Source organism: Prunus avium, chromosome 6 (assembly GCF_965620075.1).
Source record: "Prunus avium chromosome 6, drPruAviu1.hap1.1, whole genome shotgun sequence".
Taxonomy (NCBI): domain Eukaryota; kingdom Viridiplantae; phylum Streptophyta; class Magnoliopsida; order Rosales; family Rosaceae; genus Prunus; species Prunus avium.
The window spans coordinates 7,157,627-7,176,990 of NC_142289.1; the positions used below are offsets into that span (position 1 = coordinate 7,157,627).

The window sequence follows — 19,364 nt, forward strand, 5'->3', positions numbered from 1 at the left end:
GGATTATGTCTAATCCTACTAAGCCATGCAATAACACATTTCCAAACACATCATTGTATTAGTGTAATCATTTCCAATCCAATGCAATGAAATTCTACTTCATAATCCAATTTAATCAGAGTCATCAAACATAATTGAAGTGTACCACACGAGATAACTTTTAACCATTGATCTCTATGAAAGTCTTGACCCAAAAAAAAAAAGATCTATATGAAAGTCATTGCATGCTTCATGTTTCACAAGTTAGCATTATTTTTACAGAAGAAATGTTATGGCTTGGTATCTACAACCATCTACATGTAACATGTATGATATACTGTGATCGAAAATATATGGCTCATAAGCCTTAACTCAAGTGACATGAGATTTGTAGAGTGGTGAGAGGAGATCTTGAAATCACGTATCTATAATTATCTCATGATTTGCAAGTTTCAAGCACTAAATTGGGTTTATAATTGGGGGGTGCAGTATTTATAATTGGTTTCTGGTACGGTGTACAGAAGATAATCATAGCAATTAGCATACACACACATCCTTGAGCATTGAGCTGTTTCAAAATGATCGCTACATTGCAAGCAAAGGCCTTTCATTTGGTTAATTTGTACTCTGCAATGTAATATACAAAATTTAACAATGACTGTCTCCTATATGTAAAGAAGTGACAACAATATAAACTGTTTTCTTCTAAAAACACCTTCATTCTCGATATCTACAAAAATAGGATCATGCACTGGACAAGGAGAGTATTTCCACCAGGGGATACTGAGGAAGTAAGGATCTACAGTTGGGAATAACCCGCTAAAAACTTGTGTTCTTGAGTTCAATCAACCGTGTGTGAAATTTACATGATAGCAGGTAGGATTGCATAGAAACGGGCAGTCAATTTTCTTTGATGCATTTCGATTAAAGTACCAATCGCCAACGGACTCTGCAATTGTCTATCAGGAACAACAAAGACAAACAGTTAGATATCGAGTCTAGTTACGAAAATTACAGAAACCCGATAAATAAATTAATTACACACATTTGATGCCATGATGCTGGGCTTACGGCACTCAGCTTTAGTAGGTAAAATCACATGACAAACACGTAGATTGTATAACATGATTTAGCACAAGGACGCCCACGTAGGGGGCAGGGGTTGGGGAGAGGGGAGAGAGATGACTGAGGCTCTCTCCCTCTAGAAATCACATAGAAACGTACTGCAGGGATGAAATACTTTCTGAAATAATATTCTAGTTAACAAGAAACCCTTATCTTATCTCAGCATTCAAATACGATGATAAGAAACTCCTCACCTTATTGTTTATTCGTGGAGAAGTAGGAGCATGCCATGTCTCAGTCATCCATGCCTGGCAATGAATAAAGCATGAACTTATAAACATTCCTCCTTCCTTATTTTTCTGGAATTCTTTTAGCGCCTTCAAAAGAGATCTGCGGTAACCTGTACGAAAAAAAGTTGCCAAGGTAATTTGCCACAATATTATGTTTAGAAGTAAACTTAGGATCCAATGCATGAATCTTATTTTCCAAATGACGAGGTCTCAAACCAGTTAATACAAGTACACATAAGATGAACCAATGGTGGATCATTGTATGTGCAAAACACATGCGTGCTACATGGGTTTGGGAATAGCAATCAGTTCCCCGATATATTTCCTTGCTAAAAAAAAAAAAAAAAAACTAAAAAGAGGACCCCAGTAGTGCCCCCTGAATGCAACTGGAAGCTGTTTAAAATGCTGGTTTATGGTCCAAAAACTCTATAACTGGGTTATCTTCACCGAAATTTTCTCTGGTTCAGTGACCCTAAGAATTCTAGTTTAAATGTAACATAATACCGTAAACTTCCTCTGGCGGGCTGGATGGAAATATGCTGGTTTATAGTCCACATAAGTCTACAAATGGCTGGTGGCAATCAGCAATGTACTTTAGGTAACAATTATAAGACCATTGAGATGGTATTCCTTGAAGAGTGGGCCATATAATCCCTTGCTACATAGACTCAGGCCAATTTTAGCTGTAAGTCATTTACTGAACTGTCAGGCAATACGTATTGTGTCATGAGAATCATACCCAATTACCTTGCAGTATTTCAACCTGGGTAGCATTGCAATTATGAATGTCCAGTCTGCACTTTTGCCAGTAGTGATACGGATCTGATCCTTCAGGTATCAAGATATTTTGTATCTAATGATCATCCAATTACGAAAATAAAAACAATGAATGTGAAATCAAATTCTGGTGACGTGCAAATGAAACTTGGGTTCTGAGGAAACTTACCTGCCAAAAATCATAAGCTGAGTGGAGGAGGAACACTGGGGTGGCAATGTTTTTAATAATTTCTTTAGGAAAGAGACACTGCGAAAAATCACAACAGATAATAGGGGCTTTGTGTTATGAATCAACAACTGAGCAGAAGAATTAAGAACATCTCAAATTTGATAGAGATACTGTGTAAGAGTTAAAGAAAACCTACCTCAGCTGGTTCCTTTCTTGCAATACAATCCTTGTGTAAACTTTTTCTTAAACCCTGATCAGAAAAATTAGCAAGAGATATCAATAATGACTCTTGTGTTAAACCCGTAGCTTTCAGCTAGACCTTAGTGTCAATGAAAGTACTGTATAATGGTTATAAAATCAAAATGGATGTAACCCTGTCTCATGTATGAAGTCTAAGATACTAAAATAAGCATTAGCAGATGCACCATATTAAAGATTCAATTTTATATTGACTAGTGTGTACACCCCATATTCACACCATCTGTCAAACCCGAGATCTCAAGAACCCAACAGTATCACCATTGTTAGTAATCAAATTTGTACAGAGAAAACAAGGGTAAGTATCACCAAGCTAAAGATTACATAAGATAGTATCAGTAAAGATCAGAGCATTACGTGAAGGATGAAAACATCGTGAAAGAAATATCTCATGGTGGGATTTTCGATAACATCTTTCCTGAAATGCAGGAAACAGAAAGTTGCTATAAAAACATCTTTCTTTTCTCTGTGTGATTACTATTCGGAGCACAGAGGATGCATTAAAAATAATAATAATAATAATAAAGCATTATGCACATACAAGCAGTTAGTAAAAGCATGCAAGAAATTCAACATTCCTGGTGTAGCTTGATACGAAGAATTTCAAAGTTTCTAGAAAATAGATTGGTATGTAGGTGTTTAATTATGATAGGCTTTCAATTCCTGATGTATGAACTAGAAATAGTAGGATCACAAAACTGCACGTTATCACATGAAATTTTATATTTAGGAGATATAAGTGAAGCGAGAAAGTATGATCCTAAGAAGAGTTCATATAAGAAAACATGATTCTAGAAAGACTTCATACTGAACAGATTAGCTTAAAGATGTTGGTGCAGAACGCACTGGTACACATAAAACATACTCATCAAGAAAAAAACCTGCATCAGCAAGACATTTGACAGTTACATTCTTAGGCAGAAGACCACGAAATTCATCACAATGTATAAGAGCCGCCAATCCACCAGCGGAGCATCCCGCAAGAAGGGCCTGTAAGATTGTCACTTATACATATTAGCAGAAACAGACCTATTTTGGACAGGAAAGTGAATTTATGCGAGTGAGAATCAACAAATTATATCATTAAAACATCAATGAAATTAGCTCTCTGAATAAGAGTGAGAATCGTAATCATCTAACCATGTACTGTACATGTATAGAACAATTAGAGCTTAATCCAAGTAACCACAGAGATACCTGTTTCGCTTCCGACAGGCCAAGTGAGAAGAACTTATCCATAAGTGCTTCCCAGATGAGCTGGCCCCTAAAGAAAAGGCGTGCTCCATTCTATGCCATTGAAGAACACACAATGTTAATCACTCGAAAAACAAAAACAAAAACAAAAACTTCCATTATTAAAATTACAACTGGTTAAAATATCCAAATAAAAACTTACCCTCAACTCATTATCCGGGTGGCCGGCTAGAGATGCACCATCACAATACTGCACTTTGACTCTGTTCCAGTTAAAGAATTCTAGAGCATGCTCCAAAAATGGAATTGAATCACATCAATTAGCTGGTTAAAAGCTACAAACTTATGCGTTATGGTGATGGTACAACAACAAAGCAGGTGAGTCAAATTGGAGTACCAGGATTTTGTGTTTGGTGAGGGCTTAAAATCCCAGTAAAGTGAACTCGATGTCCCATATGTTTGGAAGACCCTAAATGGATCTCTTTACGCCAAAAACACGATTCTATTGTATTGCACCAACCTCCACCCTGCATTTCAATTTTCAACCCAAACCCATTACCCATTTTTGCTTTCTTAATCAAAATCTCTAATAGAAAAAGTAAATGGAATGAAAGAAAAAGAAAAACATAAGATTTGAGTTATTAGGACCTCAATGTAAAGCACCCAACTATTGGCGCCAGAACCAAAGCCCCTTTGAAAATGGTAGCCAGGCAAACTCCCATCTAAGCAAACTGCAAAACCATAAATTTAAATGTAAACAAGAAGAGAATTGAATTAGGAAATGAAGACACAAGAAATTTTGAAATTTGGCTAGCAGGGTTAAGATTGAGTACCTGCGCCTCTACGTGTGGCGTTGTGCAACAAGGTCAAGTCGACCAAATCGGTGGCGGTGATTCGATGGAATGTGGAGCTGAGGTTGGAGTCTGGATCAGAGTTCCAAGAGTAGGAGACGAAAGCGAGAGCGAAGACAAAGACGGCAAATCCGATGGCTGATATTGCCCAGTCTCTTTTGCCCCAGTTTCTCCACCATAGCAGGCCGTGAAGCCAAGAAATATTCGCCATTGAATTTGAAGCCAAATTCTCCACCGCCATGGCTCATGAGTGTTTGAGGTTCGAGGTGCGAGACAGGGCCGAGTTCCATGGCTTGTAATTCAAGCAACCTCCGACTTCTATGGCTTATAACTTGTGACCATGCAACTCATGTGCCTCGTAAACTACGGAGGATCACTGTTGACCACTGTCAACCAAACACATAACACCCTCATTTTCAATCGAATTTCATACAAGGACCAAAGCCCCTTGAATCGAACCTAACACCTCGATTGCACGTACAAGCCCCTTGAATCGAAAATCAATATCAAATTTACTATCAAATTGGGTTTCGGAATATTTAAAACCATTGAGCATAAAACCCAGATTTTTCGGATTATTTAGAGATGGCACAATGATAAAATAAAATTCAGAAATTCATGCAGGTAAAGAAAACCAAAACTTTATCATTCTTTTCTTTATAAATGAATTCAACTTGTACAAAGCTACAACAAATATTCATTACAATGAACACCAAGAAAACAAAAATTCATACGGCTAATTGTTGGAGAAGCTTTTAGCATCTCTTGTGAATCAAGCTACCATATAAACCTCTGGGTCCCTGGCTCATGGGACCAATGGAATGGTCGATACAAGAACATCATCATGGTGAGTACGTTGATGGTTATATATAGAAATCCTGTGAAGAGCAAACTTCGATAATCGTCGGTATGCGAATGTAGCATCAAGAAAAAGAAGGGAATGGTATAATATCTGAACTCGATTAGTGGCGCTGGAACCAAAACTGCAGCAGTTGCCAAGAAGAATGCCAGCACCCAGATCTTCCTCTGAAACTTCCCTGCCATGTGAAATAAAAACAAGTATTTAGTGAAGAGAGATAAGGAAGCCTGATCAGATAGAATGGCTAAGAGATCTGATTACCAACCCAATCTAGTGATGATGGAAAGCCATGAATAAACATATAGTGGGATTAGTAGGTACTTCATTGACCAGTGAGCTTTGATGACCTTCCGCCAAAGATAAAAGGGATAATGCCGATTATCAGCAAGAAGATAGGGATGCGCTAAGCTGCAAGAGTCAACGAACTACGTTATAAAATTGTGACATAAAACTTTTAAATGAGTATTCATAATGCATTGGATGTGAAAACAGCAAAGGAAACTTTCATCATTCTTGAAATTGGAGAAAATGTACAATTTCATAGCCGAAAAAAGCCAGAAAAGAAACAGACGAAAATTGCTTTCTCAAACATTATTTAAGAAGTAGAGCTTCATACAAGGGCATGCCAGCAGGCCAAATGAATGGCTAGTAGTAACAAAATCTGTGAAAAAAATTTCCTCTTCAACAAATTCAGTGCAACTATTCTTCTAAAAACATTAAGCTAAAAAAGTTAAATAGGCCTAACCTGAAAAAATGAATAGAGATGAAGCCAGCACCCAGTGCTACAGACAGTTGAAACAAAGTAAGAAACTTATTCCTCCACACTGACCGGAATAAATCTACAGCTGGACTCAAACTACAATGCATAGGAGCCATAAGAGCAGAAAACAGACCAAAATACATGATCTGTGCAAAATGTGGAGAAACTGCATGAGCTTCTTTCGCACCTACAACATTTGGACATAGTAAGAGATAACAGTAATAAAGGCCGCTTTTTATATGCCGCAACATGTAAAAGCAAAAAGAAAAACGAGAAAAGAAAACGATGAGTCATACCTAGAACTATACTCCCATTCCAACAAACAAAAGCAATAAAGGCTACTAATACTAGAATAAAAGGGCTAAAAGAAACCAAAGCTTCCAACTTCATTTGCCATAATCTTAAATAGATGGCCTTAATTTCATCAAGAAAACCTGCAAAACAATGCCACCAAGATGTGTTTATATGCCTTGAGAACAATAAATATCCCCCGCAGGACATGACCAATCAACTTGGAAAGCTACATGAAGACAAACCTGGCGTTAACTTTTGCGAAGAAACACTTCTAGTTGACATGAAATGTATTCTGTTATCCACTGAACTTCTAAGCTTCCGCTTTCTCAGGTTTGAGCCTAATGTAATACTGTTTGCAGGAGTTAGTTCAACATTTTTCCTAATTGAGAAATCAGTGTCGTCTACATCCATTTTATCTCTTTGACCACCCAAAGTAATATTTATAACCTCGCAGCAGCAAACAGAAAGCATCCATACAATATTTGTTTGCCGAATAACAACTGCCAAGACGCCAAGCTGCATTAACAAGATCAAACTAAGTTACCACTTGAATGGACAAACATATAGGTACAACATGTCTGTACAAGTGTGTATTTGCATCAGAATCACATCCTTATGTTCAAAACTTATAAAATGACTTATGGAAGAGACTTGAGCCTTTACCAATGCACTAAACCAGTACTTCTTCTTCAAACACGCAAGATACATAGCAAGCACCGCACCAAGTGATGCAACATCCGTATAATAGAGAAAAGTGAAGAACCAATGGAGAGGGTACAGGGCCAGGACCACTGCATAAAGTGTTGCTTTTCTTTCATCAAGAGCTGGTCTCAAGTGGGTGATTATCTCATATACTAGAACACTGCAAAGTACGGCCAAAACACCATTGAAGGAGCGAAGAATCGATGTGGAGCAGACTTCAGAAAATGATGTGGCTGCTTTTATGAAGGACATGCCTGGAAACAAATAAGCAACATGGGCTAGTGAAAGATAGTACCTGCAAAAGTTTTAAATAGCATATACTAAGTTCTTTGCTAATACAACATGATCCTTAAGTTTCTCCATCAAAACATAGCAAAGCCAACAAATTTGCTAAAAGTTAGTAAGACCCTTTACTTCCCAAACAGAAATCAGCTGGTTGCATACAAAATTCAATACAAAGTAACAACAAAAGTAGAATTAAGAACTCGTAGAGAACATACAGGCCAGGAGGAGTGGTGATCATGGGATCCCAGCTCCTGAAATTGCCTTTGCAGTACTGTTGAGCCTGAGGCACATGGAAAATCTCATCCTACAGATCATAAGTGCATGAACTTGTCAAAAACAAAAATTTACACAAACCCAAGAATCTAAAATAGATAGCAGTCACATCGAACCAATGAAAGTTGCGATCTTTGGTGGGTTGGGCTTACCATGTAAGGCTCGGGAACAATGTGATTCACAAGGATGGAAACGGGAACTACCCACAAGCTCACAATCGCTGCCACAGCTATCCTACCCATTTTTCTCTGTAATTGCAGAGTCAAATCCCAAGGCTCTGTTTGCTTCTACGGATTCGGCAATGGAAAATGCGCGCCAACATCACGAGCTGAGGTTTCAGCTGAGACTAGGGATTTTGAACTCCGAATTTCTTTTAGCTGATTGTCTGAACCAAATCTTGTTGGGCGAGAGTCGTCCCTCCAAATCCGGTTATGACTCCTGATAGTCCAATTCCAATTTCCCCCCTGCAAAATCCCTAAATTTTGGGCTTATTTTTTCTTGAAAAGAAAAAAAAAAAAAAAAAATTTTGGTTGGTTGTCATGAAAATTTTTAGATATCCCATTTTGGTTGATTTGCTTTTCTTATTAGAAATAAGTTAATAAATCACATACTGTTACATTATTTGATAAATTTTTAGATTTCCCATTTTGTGTAGCAAACGCTTGTAACAAAAACTAGAGAGTGCTGCTATTTCCACCTACCTGTCTTATTTTCCAACTCACCTTATCTTCAAAATTTAAAAACAAAATTATCCATTTGTAAAATGACTTTTAAGGACTTTAGATTAAAAAAAAACACCTATATTCTCCTTTATCCTTGTCAAACCCCAAACCCTCCCTCCCTCATCCCGAACCCAAATCAAAATTCCAATAAAGCTTCAAAATTTCCAGCTGGGTCCAATCCAATTCCATCATATTTCTCCTTAGTTTCTGAACCCAAGGGCACCCGCTTTCTATTCCATTTGCTCAGTTTGCTCTTCGTCTTCTTTCTAATTCTGGCATTTCTCTCCGTTATTGTTTTCGTTCGGTGGAGAGACGATGAACATTGAGAGCGATTTTCTTTATTTTTTTTAATTTTTAATAATACTTTTACAGAGGATCCCATGTGTTGATTGACAGGGGTTGAAGGTTTGAAGCATGCCTAGAATGAAAGTAAGGAGAATTTACTTGAATTAATAATTAAAGGGTATTTTAGGAATAATGGTGGGTGTAACAATAGGATTATGTTTTTTCAAATTTACATAGTGGGTGGGAAGATAAGGTGGGTGAGGAAATAGGACTGGGGGTGGAAATAGCAGCACTCAAACTAAAATGCAATTGGGAAATGAATATTGTATTTTCAGTATATTATTATTGGATTGCATTTTAGTTTTTAGAAACATGGTGGTATATTTAAAAAAATCTACGAAAATATTGTTGATATCAATATACAAAAACGATGAAAATCAAAGTACACGTTTAGGGTTGAGACTTGATAGTCCAAATTTGGCATAATTATCATTTTTGCCTATTTTTTAGATACAGTCCCGTTCTCCTGGACCCTTGTAGTCCAAGGAGTTTGTGGTCGCCCACCTTGGATCTAATTTAAAGGTGGAGAAAACATTTATTTTAATACACATAAAAGGTTATTTTATTTTCTTTTACTGAACAATATATTAATTAAAAAACCAAAAACAAAACACGTTTCTGGGAACTTGCAGAGTCGCTGCCCAGCCTCCTCCGACCCCATGGTAGAGGTCGACTCTTTAGCTTAGTCTGGAAACTTGCTCTATTTTTACTAATTAGTTTTTTAATCTCATATGGACTCTCAATGAAACAAGATATTGGGAAAACTGTTTTTTAAATTATGGGCTCTTTTACTTTTTTGGGTTTCTCCTATTGCTTTTTCTTCTGTTTTCTAATTAAGAAGAGAGTAATCTTTATATAAAAACGAAAAATATTTTTTGTTGAGAAATTGATATTGGTTGGTTGATAAATCAATGATGTGTTGAATCATAGGTGAAGAAGAGCAAGAAAAGTTATGATTTCAAATCTGGGTTCCTCAATCATTCAGATCTAGGATTTCAAATCAGAAAAATTGAATCAAAGTGGCGAAGAAGAACGAGAAAAGTGATAACAACCAAATTGGCTCTTCTTTCTTTTACAATACATCCACAAAAGCTGAAAAAACTAAACCAAAAAAACAGAGCAAAAAAATCAGAGGAATCCGCTGCCCCAATGTCAGAAGAATCAGAAGGTGATAAAGGGGTCGAATTCTACAGCGGTGGCACTCCAAGTTTTCAGAACGTGTTTCTTTTCTTTCTTTATTTATTTATTTCCAGAAAATGTGTTTTTTAACTAATAGAGTAATAAATATGAATTTTAAAATAAGTTTTTTCTCCACCCTTAGATTAGATCCAATGGTAGGTGACCACAAACACCTTGGACTACAGGAGTCCAAGAGAACGGGACTGTTTTTAGATATTAAACTGCACAATTTCATGTCAAAGAAACCACCAATTGATTCAAATGCCAAAGCATATAAGTAACCCAAAAAAAAATTACAGAACAAAAAGTTACACGAAACAGATTAAACATGCTACCACGAGGCTTGCAGAGGGATTAGTCAATGACCACTGAGAATATAAAAAACATCTTAGGAAAAATTACAAATTATCCAGCGATAAACCTACAACGTTATAGTTCAGGCCAGTAAAATAATAGAAAGCAAATAAAAATTGGACAACAAAACCAGATAACAAGAATGCAAGTAGCATTTTCTTTCCAAGTAGTGATACTTGAGTCTCCCTATCCTTGATTGTAATCAGAAGCATTTCCTGTGCACAATTGACGGGCCAGATTCATCATACTCGGCTTTGGCAATCCACATCTGCACTCAAATGAAATCGGATTATTAACAACAATCTCTTTAGGGGCAATTTGTTGAAGGAAACTAAGTATTTATATTACGAAACCAACCTGCTGGAAGGTACTGAGGGAAGCTAGGATGGAGCCTCCGATCCAGACACTGTACTTTCTTTCTGGTGGGGCAACAACCTTGATCTTCATGCTGCTGGGTGCTAATGCAGTAATTTCCTTGCTCATTCTATCAGCAATTCCAGGGAACATGGTGGAACCACCACTAAGAACGATGTTCCCGTACAAATCCTTCCTAATATCAACATCGCATTTCATTATGGAATTGTATGTGGTCTCGTGAATACCAGCAGCCTCCATTCCAATCATGGATGGTTGGAAGAGGACCTCTGGGCATCGGAAACGCTCAGCCCCAATGGTGATCACCTGACCATCAGGTAGCTCATAGCTCTTCTCAACAGAAGAGCTGGTTTTAGCAGTTTCCAATTCTTGTTCATAGTCAAGAGCAATGTAAGACAACTTTTCCTTCATGTCCCTCACAATTTCCCGTTCGGCTGTGGTGGTGAATGAATAGCCACGCTCAGTCAAGATTTTCATCAGGGCATCAGTCAGGTCACGACCTGCAAGGTCAAGCCGCAAGATGGCGTGTGGAAGAGCATAACCCTCATAAATGGGGACTGTGTGGCTGACACCATCTCCAGAGTCGAGAACAATACCTGCACACAAGCACATAGAAAAACATGAATCCTTGTTTAAAAATCATCATAGATATAGCTTCAGCATTAGCAAGTTTGAATTTTATTCAAAATGTCAAACCTACATCATTCATAATTTTACCTGTGGAAATTTACTTGCTGATCTAAGCAAATCCAAAGTGACTTTTTACCCAATAACATTCTCATAGATAATTTTATCCTGAGTTTCCATATTCATTTATAATATCTTCCAAATAAACTGCATATGCCCATCTTATCTACTGGTGACCCCATTCAGAGGGATGTTTTACCTACCACCAAACCTTTTTGAGAATTTTAGGCTGAACCTTCACAATGCTTGTTTGTCAACCCAATTTATGCCAAGTAAAACAATTTCAATAACCATCTCAACCAGAAACGGTGCCTGTGATAGTTGGTGGCTATTACAAGTATACCAGTAGTTCTAGTCTTAATTTAGTTACCAAATTTCTTTTAACGGAAAGGAAGAGTGGTCACTATATAAGCTGATTGAATAGCTTACCCGTAGTACGACCGCTGGCATAGAGAGAAAGAACAGCCTGGATGGCTACATACATAGCTGGAGCATTGAAGGTCTCAAACATGATCTGGGTCATTTTCTCACGGTTTGCCTTAGGGTTGAGAGGTGCTTCAGTGAGAAGAATTGGGTGCTCTTCAGGAGCAACACGAAGTTCATTGTAGAAGGTATGATGCCAAATCTTCTCCATGTCGTCCCAGTTGCTCACAATTCCATGCTCAATGGGGTATTTCAGAGTTAAGATACCACGCTTGGACTGAGCCTCATCCCCAACGTACGCATCTTTCTGGCCCATGCCAACCATAACGCCAGTGTGACGTGGGCGGCCAACAATGCTAGGAAAAACAGCTCTTGGAGCATCATCTCCAGCAAATCCAGCCTACACAACATTTTTTATCAGACTATGTCCACTTTTTAGCATCTAAGAGCTATACCAGCTAAAACATTCAGAAAGATAGATTAATAATCTATCACACATCGTCACAGACAGTGACTGAATTCTGTTTTGCATACCTTCACCATTCCTGTCCCATTATCACAGACAAGAGGCTGAATGTCCTCGGCGTCCGCCATCTTCTATTTCCTGCAAGCAAATAACCAGCATTGTATGAAACAACCCAAAAATTAAAAATTAGCCAAGTTACACAGGTTTAAACAATCATGCATCACATATCAATGGAATGAATGGAATGATCACTTGTCTCATGCACATTAATCAACATCGATCAGCATTGGTGCCCATACAAGAAAATTGAATTCCCAAAGAGAAATCAAAAAGAAAAAGGACATAAACAAGAAAATGGATTTTTTTTTTCTGTAAAAGAAAAAAAATTAATCAGCAATGCAAATCCATCATCGCCTACAAACAAACAGATCAAGGGACAAATCTACCATAAATAAAACGAAAAAAATTACACTGAATTTTGTAACAACGAACAACAGTCTCACAGTCCGATCAAATATTACAATGCAAACCAAATGTAGCAAAAATCATCCACCACACAACAAAATCCGAACAGAGAAAACCCAAAATCTAACAAAACCATGGAAATTCTGAGCACATTATGCGATTATAATCGGATCGAAACGGAGAGAGATTCACCTTTGTGAAACCCTAGAATATTCGTTTCCCTTTGAGGTTCGGATGAGCTGCCCGCCTTGAGGACCTTGGTGTTGGTTCAAAATGGAAACAAAAACAAAAACGGACACGAAAAACCAAGCGAGCCAAAAAAATGGGATGCCAAATTGCGGATGAAATGAAAATGGAACTCGGCCCGAAATGAAATGCGCCTTAAATGCAGTGCAATTCGGTCTCGCTCTAATCCCCACCATTCGTCCTTTGCATGAGTACTGGATCTACGGTCTACGCGACGCGTCACTTTTATCTGGGCCTCTACTCTCTAGTGGATCCAGTTGTCCTTTAGCAAATCCGTTGGTGTCCTTCGGCCTCTATTCTTCCCGCCTAAAGTGACTATTTTACCCCTAATCTTTATGCAGAAGTACCCATATATATATATATATATGCGCTCTCACGATCTATATCTTTATATATAGCAAAATACAGAGAATGGTAACACATTCAAAATACCAGAAAATGTCATTGGTTAATACAAACATTAAGAATTAAAATTATTAATTAAATGAGGATAATATGATGAATTCATACTTTTTCATATTAAAAACAAAATCAGATAATAGGTCATTTTGTTATGGTACACAACTACCCATTAGTTTTTTTAATTCTAAAATAAAATAAAAAAAAATTTAAAAACTAATTGGTGCACACATGAGCATGTGCCAAGGGACTAGTATATAATTAAAGGAGTAATTTATCAATGTCTAGCGAAGTTATATTAACAATTCAATGTGTCACATGATGTTACAATCACATACAATAACATTGTATCAAAGCTAAAATGGCAAAATAGACAATTTGGGGAGGAGATTTGGGCCAGAGACTTTAGCTGAGTTGTTGGATTCGAGGTTTGGGCGAAGTTATAAATCAAATTCAACGCGATGTTCTTCATTCTTCAACACAGTACATAAATCAAATTCAATAATTTTTAGAATAGTTTGCTTGTTATTAGTTTTGTTATATTGAAATACAAACAATAAATCCACAACGATATCCCTCAAATAAAATTAATTAAGAAGCTCCTTGTTGAACCTCATTTTGTTCATATAACTTATAAGTACTACTAATTCAAAATTCTTGAAGAAAACTACATCTAGCAGAGAAGGTTTTGCTCTAGCTATTTATTCCAGGTACATAAAATCATCATTACGAAAGTTGTGTTGGGCTGGCTTAGATCCCATCCCTGACATAGACAGTAGACTTCACTGAACAAGCGACACAAAACATAATAGTAGTGGGCAATGGGCAACGGCCTTTTCACTCTAAAAATATAAAGTTTTCTTTTGCACGCAGCAGAACAAGGCACCTTCCAAAAGTTGGCGAATCATGTATCGATTCGGGGTGTAGTGTGTAGCTATGGTCCCAAATCTCCATAGGACACATAGGCACGTGCATGCCTCATATTCATATGGTTGACAAAATAGGCAAATTGCAAGGAGAGCTGGCTACAAGATTTTCATGGAGTTGTTGATAAGTAGTGAGGATCATGATTAATTGATTAATTACATATAATAAAGAGGGTCAATTTAGAGCTGGCTAATCTAGAGAATTGTTTGATGACTTCGAAATTGTAGCGTTGTTAACAATACTACATTATGGTCGATTTAAGTTGATGTAAATGGATGTTAGCGATATAATAGCTTTTCGAGTGCAAGCGGTCGTAGCGAACACAACTCTTTAATTAGCTAATCCGAGAAGGGAAAAATAGAGTATAGAACAAACAATAGAAACATGAAAAATTGGGTGTTATAGCTAGGGAGGAATATTCTGGGTATGGTTCTGATTGGCAGCCTTGTTAATAGGGGATATTTATTTGTATTAATAATTAAGCGAAGTCCAATGAAGATTCGTGTGGTTGAGAGAAGGTTGGTGTTGAATTTGGAGGAGGAGAGATGGATTGTGTGACATGAGACATGATGGTTGGCAATGGGGGCAAAATCATGAAGCAGATGCAAAAGCCTTTACAATATTCCCCATGCGAGTTTTGTGTCCTGTGTAACACTATTTCTTTATATTTTTGTTTTGTACCTTACTCTATTATTAATTGCTAAGCAAAATGATCTTTATTCTTACATGTTCTCTAACATTTACTTAATTAAATCCAAAAGTGCTAATGACACTTATGATTCTCGTGCCTCAAGATAATTAGTTGATCAAATACTGGAGTTTGCTACACTTTCGATGGAAGCATTTCACCTTGCTTCTTATTTTTTCAACCCAATTTTTATCATAGGTGTAGACGTAAAGTGCTTTACCACATGACGTAAAAGTCATTCATTGTATTATAATGATCTCAAACGTCTATATATGCTCTCAAATAATAAAGGAGGGCGGAAATAATAATATGTATATATTACTACAAAATGATACTCTAAATTATAAGGAGAATAGAGTTTCTCATACATACATTATCAAAGTGCTCGGACCTACTAAAGATCACTAACTACAAATGAATGCATTTTTTCACAGAGCTAGATCCCATTGACAAGTGGGAATAATATTTTAACTAAAATTTTAATTTGAGGCCAAATCATTGGACTGTTATCTTCACGTTACCAAAAGAACATGGAGTGGAATTTCAATTCCAAAAGCTTCAAAACTATTTGATGATGAAAACCATGCACTCCACCAACGGACCCGGTCCCCGCTTTATACACTCAACCCGCGATTCTCGTTTTTCTCGTTCATTCATCATATCGTGGACGAAATCTTCATTGTAACTTATCGTCAACAGAACGAACGGCTCTGGATTTGGAAGGTTACCAAATCCTAACCCCCTCTATTTTCATGAGTTGGGAGAATCCTAAGCTACAAAGCACCAGGCGTATTGACAAACAGCATCCTTTTAGCTGAGGGGTGATTAATAAGAATAACCAATTCTTAGCTTTTTATTAAAGTAATTAAATATTGGTCATTAAGTCAAAGGACTTAATTAGTTGAGATTTATTCGGTTAGGTTGATTTGGAGGTGACCCACTCCCCTATTTATTTATTCAGCCAGTGAATCTTCCACACAAGTCATTCACCAGATAGGTTGGTTGTAGTTTCTGGTGTTGCATGCAAAATTGGTAAATTTGAGCATAGAACCATAGCATGGAGAAATTCTAAGGTAACATCATCACACACTATATTAGGTTTTCGAATTATATAATGAATATGTCATGGACTTAATACACGTGTCATAATACGAGTAGATTAATAATATTACATAATTGTATCACCATCACACTGAAAATTTTACTCAACTATGTTAATTAAGAATCAAGAGTCAATATATACTTATAAATTTCCAAACTTGATCATGATGCAGACCATACTGGTAAATGTGACCTAGTGCCCATACATATATATATAAATAAACATAATGGTGATATTGAGTAGAAATTTCATCATGTGGGTGGTCGCATTATAAATGAAGGTGGTAGAAATAGTGTAGAACTATATAGTATGTAGGATAGGGGTAGAGTCGATTTGGTAAAGTTTATTAATTCTTACCCACTTTGTAAGTGGGTGGTTCCAACTACCTCAAATTATGTGGGAGAAAAATGCAAGCCGCTTCAAGGGCTCAATATATGCATTAATTTGCAAAAAAAAGAAAAACTCATATTTTTGGGGGTCACACATTGAAGGTGATATATGAACATCAAGATGGAAACCTACATAGAGCTTCTATCAGGTTTAAGTTTACAAATTGAAAACCCTTTATAACTTAAATTCGAATATTTTAGACTTTGTATAACTTAAACTCGAAATTTATTAGACTTGAAATCTTGTATAACTTAAACTTAGAATGTTTTAGACTTAGGACTTTGAAGTTCATAGCTGGCCTCGTGCTATTAAAATCACATCAAAACTAGAACAAACTTTAGAAACCAAGAAAGACGATTTGTTTTGGGTGCTTTGCTTGCTAGATAAACAAAGCACCTTGATAATATCACGAGAAGATAGATGACGTTACATATATGTGGTCCCCATGTAACAAGCCACGTGGGTAGATGCATAAAAAGTTCGTAAGAGATCAGAAAAAAGAAGAGCGTAGTGTGCTCAAACAAACACGTTATGTTGTACCAAATCAGCTAGAGAGAGAGAGAGAGAGAGTTTCTATCGGTTTTAGTGGAGGCTTCCCTTTCTTTCTTTGAAACCCTCTTGGTGTAGGATCCAATGCCTCTCTCTCTCTCTTTTTCCTTTGTTTCTCTCCAAATAAGCTCAAAGAAATCCCAAACATATTAGGATTAGGAAAAGAAGGTGAATTTGATCATTATATATACATATATATATATATATATATATATATGTGTTTTAATTCTCTATAATTCCCACTCTAAATCATCAGCCATCTCTTCCCATCATTGATTTCCATATCCTCATCATCTCAATCATCTTTCATGGAGTCAAAACTGGTCAACCGGATCTCCGGTTTAAAAGTCTCCAATTCAGATCCTTGTTTCCATCATGATCACGATGATCAAACCCAGAAACCCACGTTGGAAAATCCCAAACAGCCTTCGGATCACGATCATGCGCTCCATGATCACCCACAACAAGAACAACCCAAGAACGGTGCGGATCACATTAACACTTCCGCAAAGAAAGAAAGCCGAACGACGGAGTCGGTTGGCGTAGACGACGATGACGACGGGTTCAAAACGCCGACGTCGCTGGAGCACAGAATCCCGCCGATGACAAAATGCCCGCCTGCGCCAAGAAAACCGCTGCGGAAGAGAAAGGTGGTGACGTCATCGTCTCCCAGTCGCAGAAGGATCCAATTCCAATTCGAGCATCTGGACACAAAAGAACTGGAGGCATTCTTTGCGTCAAATTTTCTTCTCCAGGATTTGCGCGCCAAGATCAAGAAAGCCAAACAAGCTCATCGCGACGAAACCCGGTGATTAATTAGTCGATTAATTGTATCATTATTGTTAATTTTGTTCATCATCATGTTCATGGTAACAAAGTTAATCCATAATTCATAATTAAGATTTTAATTTTGTTGTTGGGTGAGATCTTGGTTAAAGCTCAGATGACGTTGTAAAGTTGGAAAAAGATGAAAGAAGAAGTACAGACGACCAAGAAAAGAGACGCATTGAAAGATAGATAGATATGCTCTTTTGTGCTCGAGGTGTTATTCTCGTTTAATAAAAATTAAAGTTTAATATTCTTTTAATTTTCTTTTCTTTTTTAAGAGATTCTTTCTTTCTTCTTTCACTAGTTGTAAGATTTTCCGATGGCACTGTTTGGGTGGTTGCTCGAGTCGGGAAAAAAGGACAATATCAATATTATATATATATCTTTTTGGTATGAAAATTTAATTATATTGGGTTTCCTCAAAATTGTCTCTCAAAATTGTCTCCTACGTGAATCAAACCTGGATGCACTTATTATTCATTGTTCTAATACAAATTCACTATAATTCTTTTTCATTTTTTTATGGGAGCAATCTGCACTGTAGTTAACCACATTATATTTCAATAAATTAATATATTTTGGTTTATTTTTTAAATGTTTTTTTTTTCTTCCTTATGGGTTATTTTAAGAAATATTATATTTATTATGAGACATAAAGTCCCAATAAAACAAGGTTTTTTCTTAATTGTTAGCTAGGTGATTATATGTAGACAGCAATATATTGTGATGTGTTCACCAATGTGGTCTTATATTTAACACCATTATATTGACAAATCTCTCTTTATTTGTTAATATTATTATTGTCATTATTTATAACCTTTTTTTTTTGTTAATAACTGTTAATAGAATTTGAATTCAAAACTTCCTTCAACTAAAAAAAAGAATAAGTGACACTTGCCAACCATGGACTAATTGGAGAGATATTTCTGGTTCTTATTATTACTTGATGAGGAAAATGGGAGATATCAGTATGAGAAAGTTTCCAAGAGTGGACTATATGGCATATATATATTCATCTTTTAATTAGGTAGAAATTTCTACATATACTTTTTTTTCTCACATCTCTCTTCTCTTTCCTTTTTGTTTAAAAAACAAAAATACTATATAAACTTACGCTTTTTTATTATTATCATAATATATGGTATAGTATTTTAATTGGTTTAAATTATCATTTTACAATGTGATGAGTTATAAGTTGTTTATGGCATAAAGCTCACTTTGACATTCTTAAGGGTTAATTAATTATAAAGATGCCTTCATTTAGAGAAGGGGAAGTGGACTAGGGATATGTGGGAGGCCTCAAATCCCTAGCTTGCTTGCCCATCTGTTGATAGAATCTCTCTTAAACTAAATATGTATAATATTTTCAGGCTAATTAGCTTTCCAAGAAAGGCAAACATGCTCCATTTCCATGATGAGCTTCCTCACATACAAAATAAAACAAGGAAAAAAAAACTATAATA

At 36.5% G+C, this 19,364-nt stretch overlaps 4 protein-coding genes across 6 annotated transcripts; 1 reads left to right on the forward strand and 3 right to left on the reverse strand.

Annotated features, from left to right (window-relative positions):
* Positions 1-548: 548 nt before the first annotated feature.
* Positions 549-4,877, reverse strand: LOC110761016 (pectin acetylesterase 5-like). The gene is made up of 12 exons (XM_088255085.1): positions 4,566-4,877; positions 4,381-4,463; positions 4,130-4,259; positions 3,935-4,014; positions 3,736-3,825; positions 3,404-3,528; positions 2,896-2,956; positions 2,477-2,530; positions 2,281-2,358; positions 2,082-2,187; positions 1,299-1,444; positions 549-938 (listed from the first exon to the last, which is right to left on the reverse strand). The coding sequence occupies exons 1-12, from the start codon at positions 4,822-4,824 to the stop codon at positions 825-827; spliced, it is 1,326 nt and encodes a 441-aa protein (XP_088111211.1). The 5' UTR covers positions 4,825-4,877; the 3' UTR covers positions 549-824.
* Positions 4,878-5,208: 331 nt separating this feature from the next.
* ALG10 (DIE2/ALG10 family) lies at positions 5,209-8,269 on the reverse strand. Of its 3 annotated transcripts, none has more exons than XM_021963410.2 (8): positions 7,909-8,268; positions 7,699-7,787; positions 7,160-7,493; positions 6,739-7,012; positions 6,499-6,636; positions 6,188-6,389; positions 5,708-5,850; positions 5,209-5,620 (listed from the first exon to the last, which is right to left on the reverse strand). In XM_021963410.2, exons 1-8 carry the CDS (start codon positions 7,996-7,998, stop codon positions 5,361-5,363), a joined length of 1,530 nt encoding a protein of 509 aa, XP_021819102.2. In that variant the 5' UTR covers positions 7,999-8,268; the 3' UTR covers positions 5,209-5,360. The 3 variants fall into 3 exon arrangements, with proteins under 3 accessions (XP_021819102.2, XP_021819105.2, XP_088110234.1); XM_021963413.2 differs by having other exon boundaries at positions 7,160-7,452; positions 7,909-7,935; XM_088254108.1 differs by lacking the exon at positions 6,499-6,636 and having other exon boundaries at positions 7,909-8,269.
* A 2,041-nt stretch (positions 8,270-10,310) lies between these two features.
* On the reverse strand, positions 10,311-13,124 carry LOC110760999 (actin). The gene is made up of 5 exons (XM_021963369.2): positions 12,965-13,124; positions 12,376-12,445; positions 11,848-12,241; positions 10,714-11,327; positions 10,311-10,624 (listed from the first exon to the last, which is right to left on the reverse strand). Exons 2-5 carry the CDS (start codon positions 12,433-12,435, stop codon positions 10,559-10,561), a joined length of 1,134 nt encoding a protein of 377 aa, XP_021819061.1. The 5' UTR covers positions 12,436-12,445; positions 12,965-13,124; the 3' UTR covers positions 10,311-10,558.
* Positions 13,125-17,025: 3,901 nt separating this feature from the next.
* On the forward strand, positions 17,026-18,160 carry LOC110761018 (uncharacterized). The gene has a single exon (XM_021963393.2). The coding sequence runs from the start codon at positions 17,382-17,384 to the stop codon at positions 17,883-17,885; it is 504 nt and encodes a 167-aa protein (XP_021819085.2). The 5' UTR covers positions 17,026-17,381; the 3' UTR covers positions 17,886-18,160.
* The last annotated feature ends 1,204 nt before the right edge of the window (positions 18,161-19,364 follow it).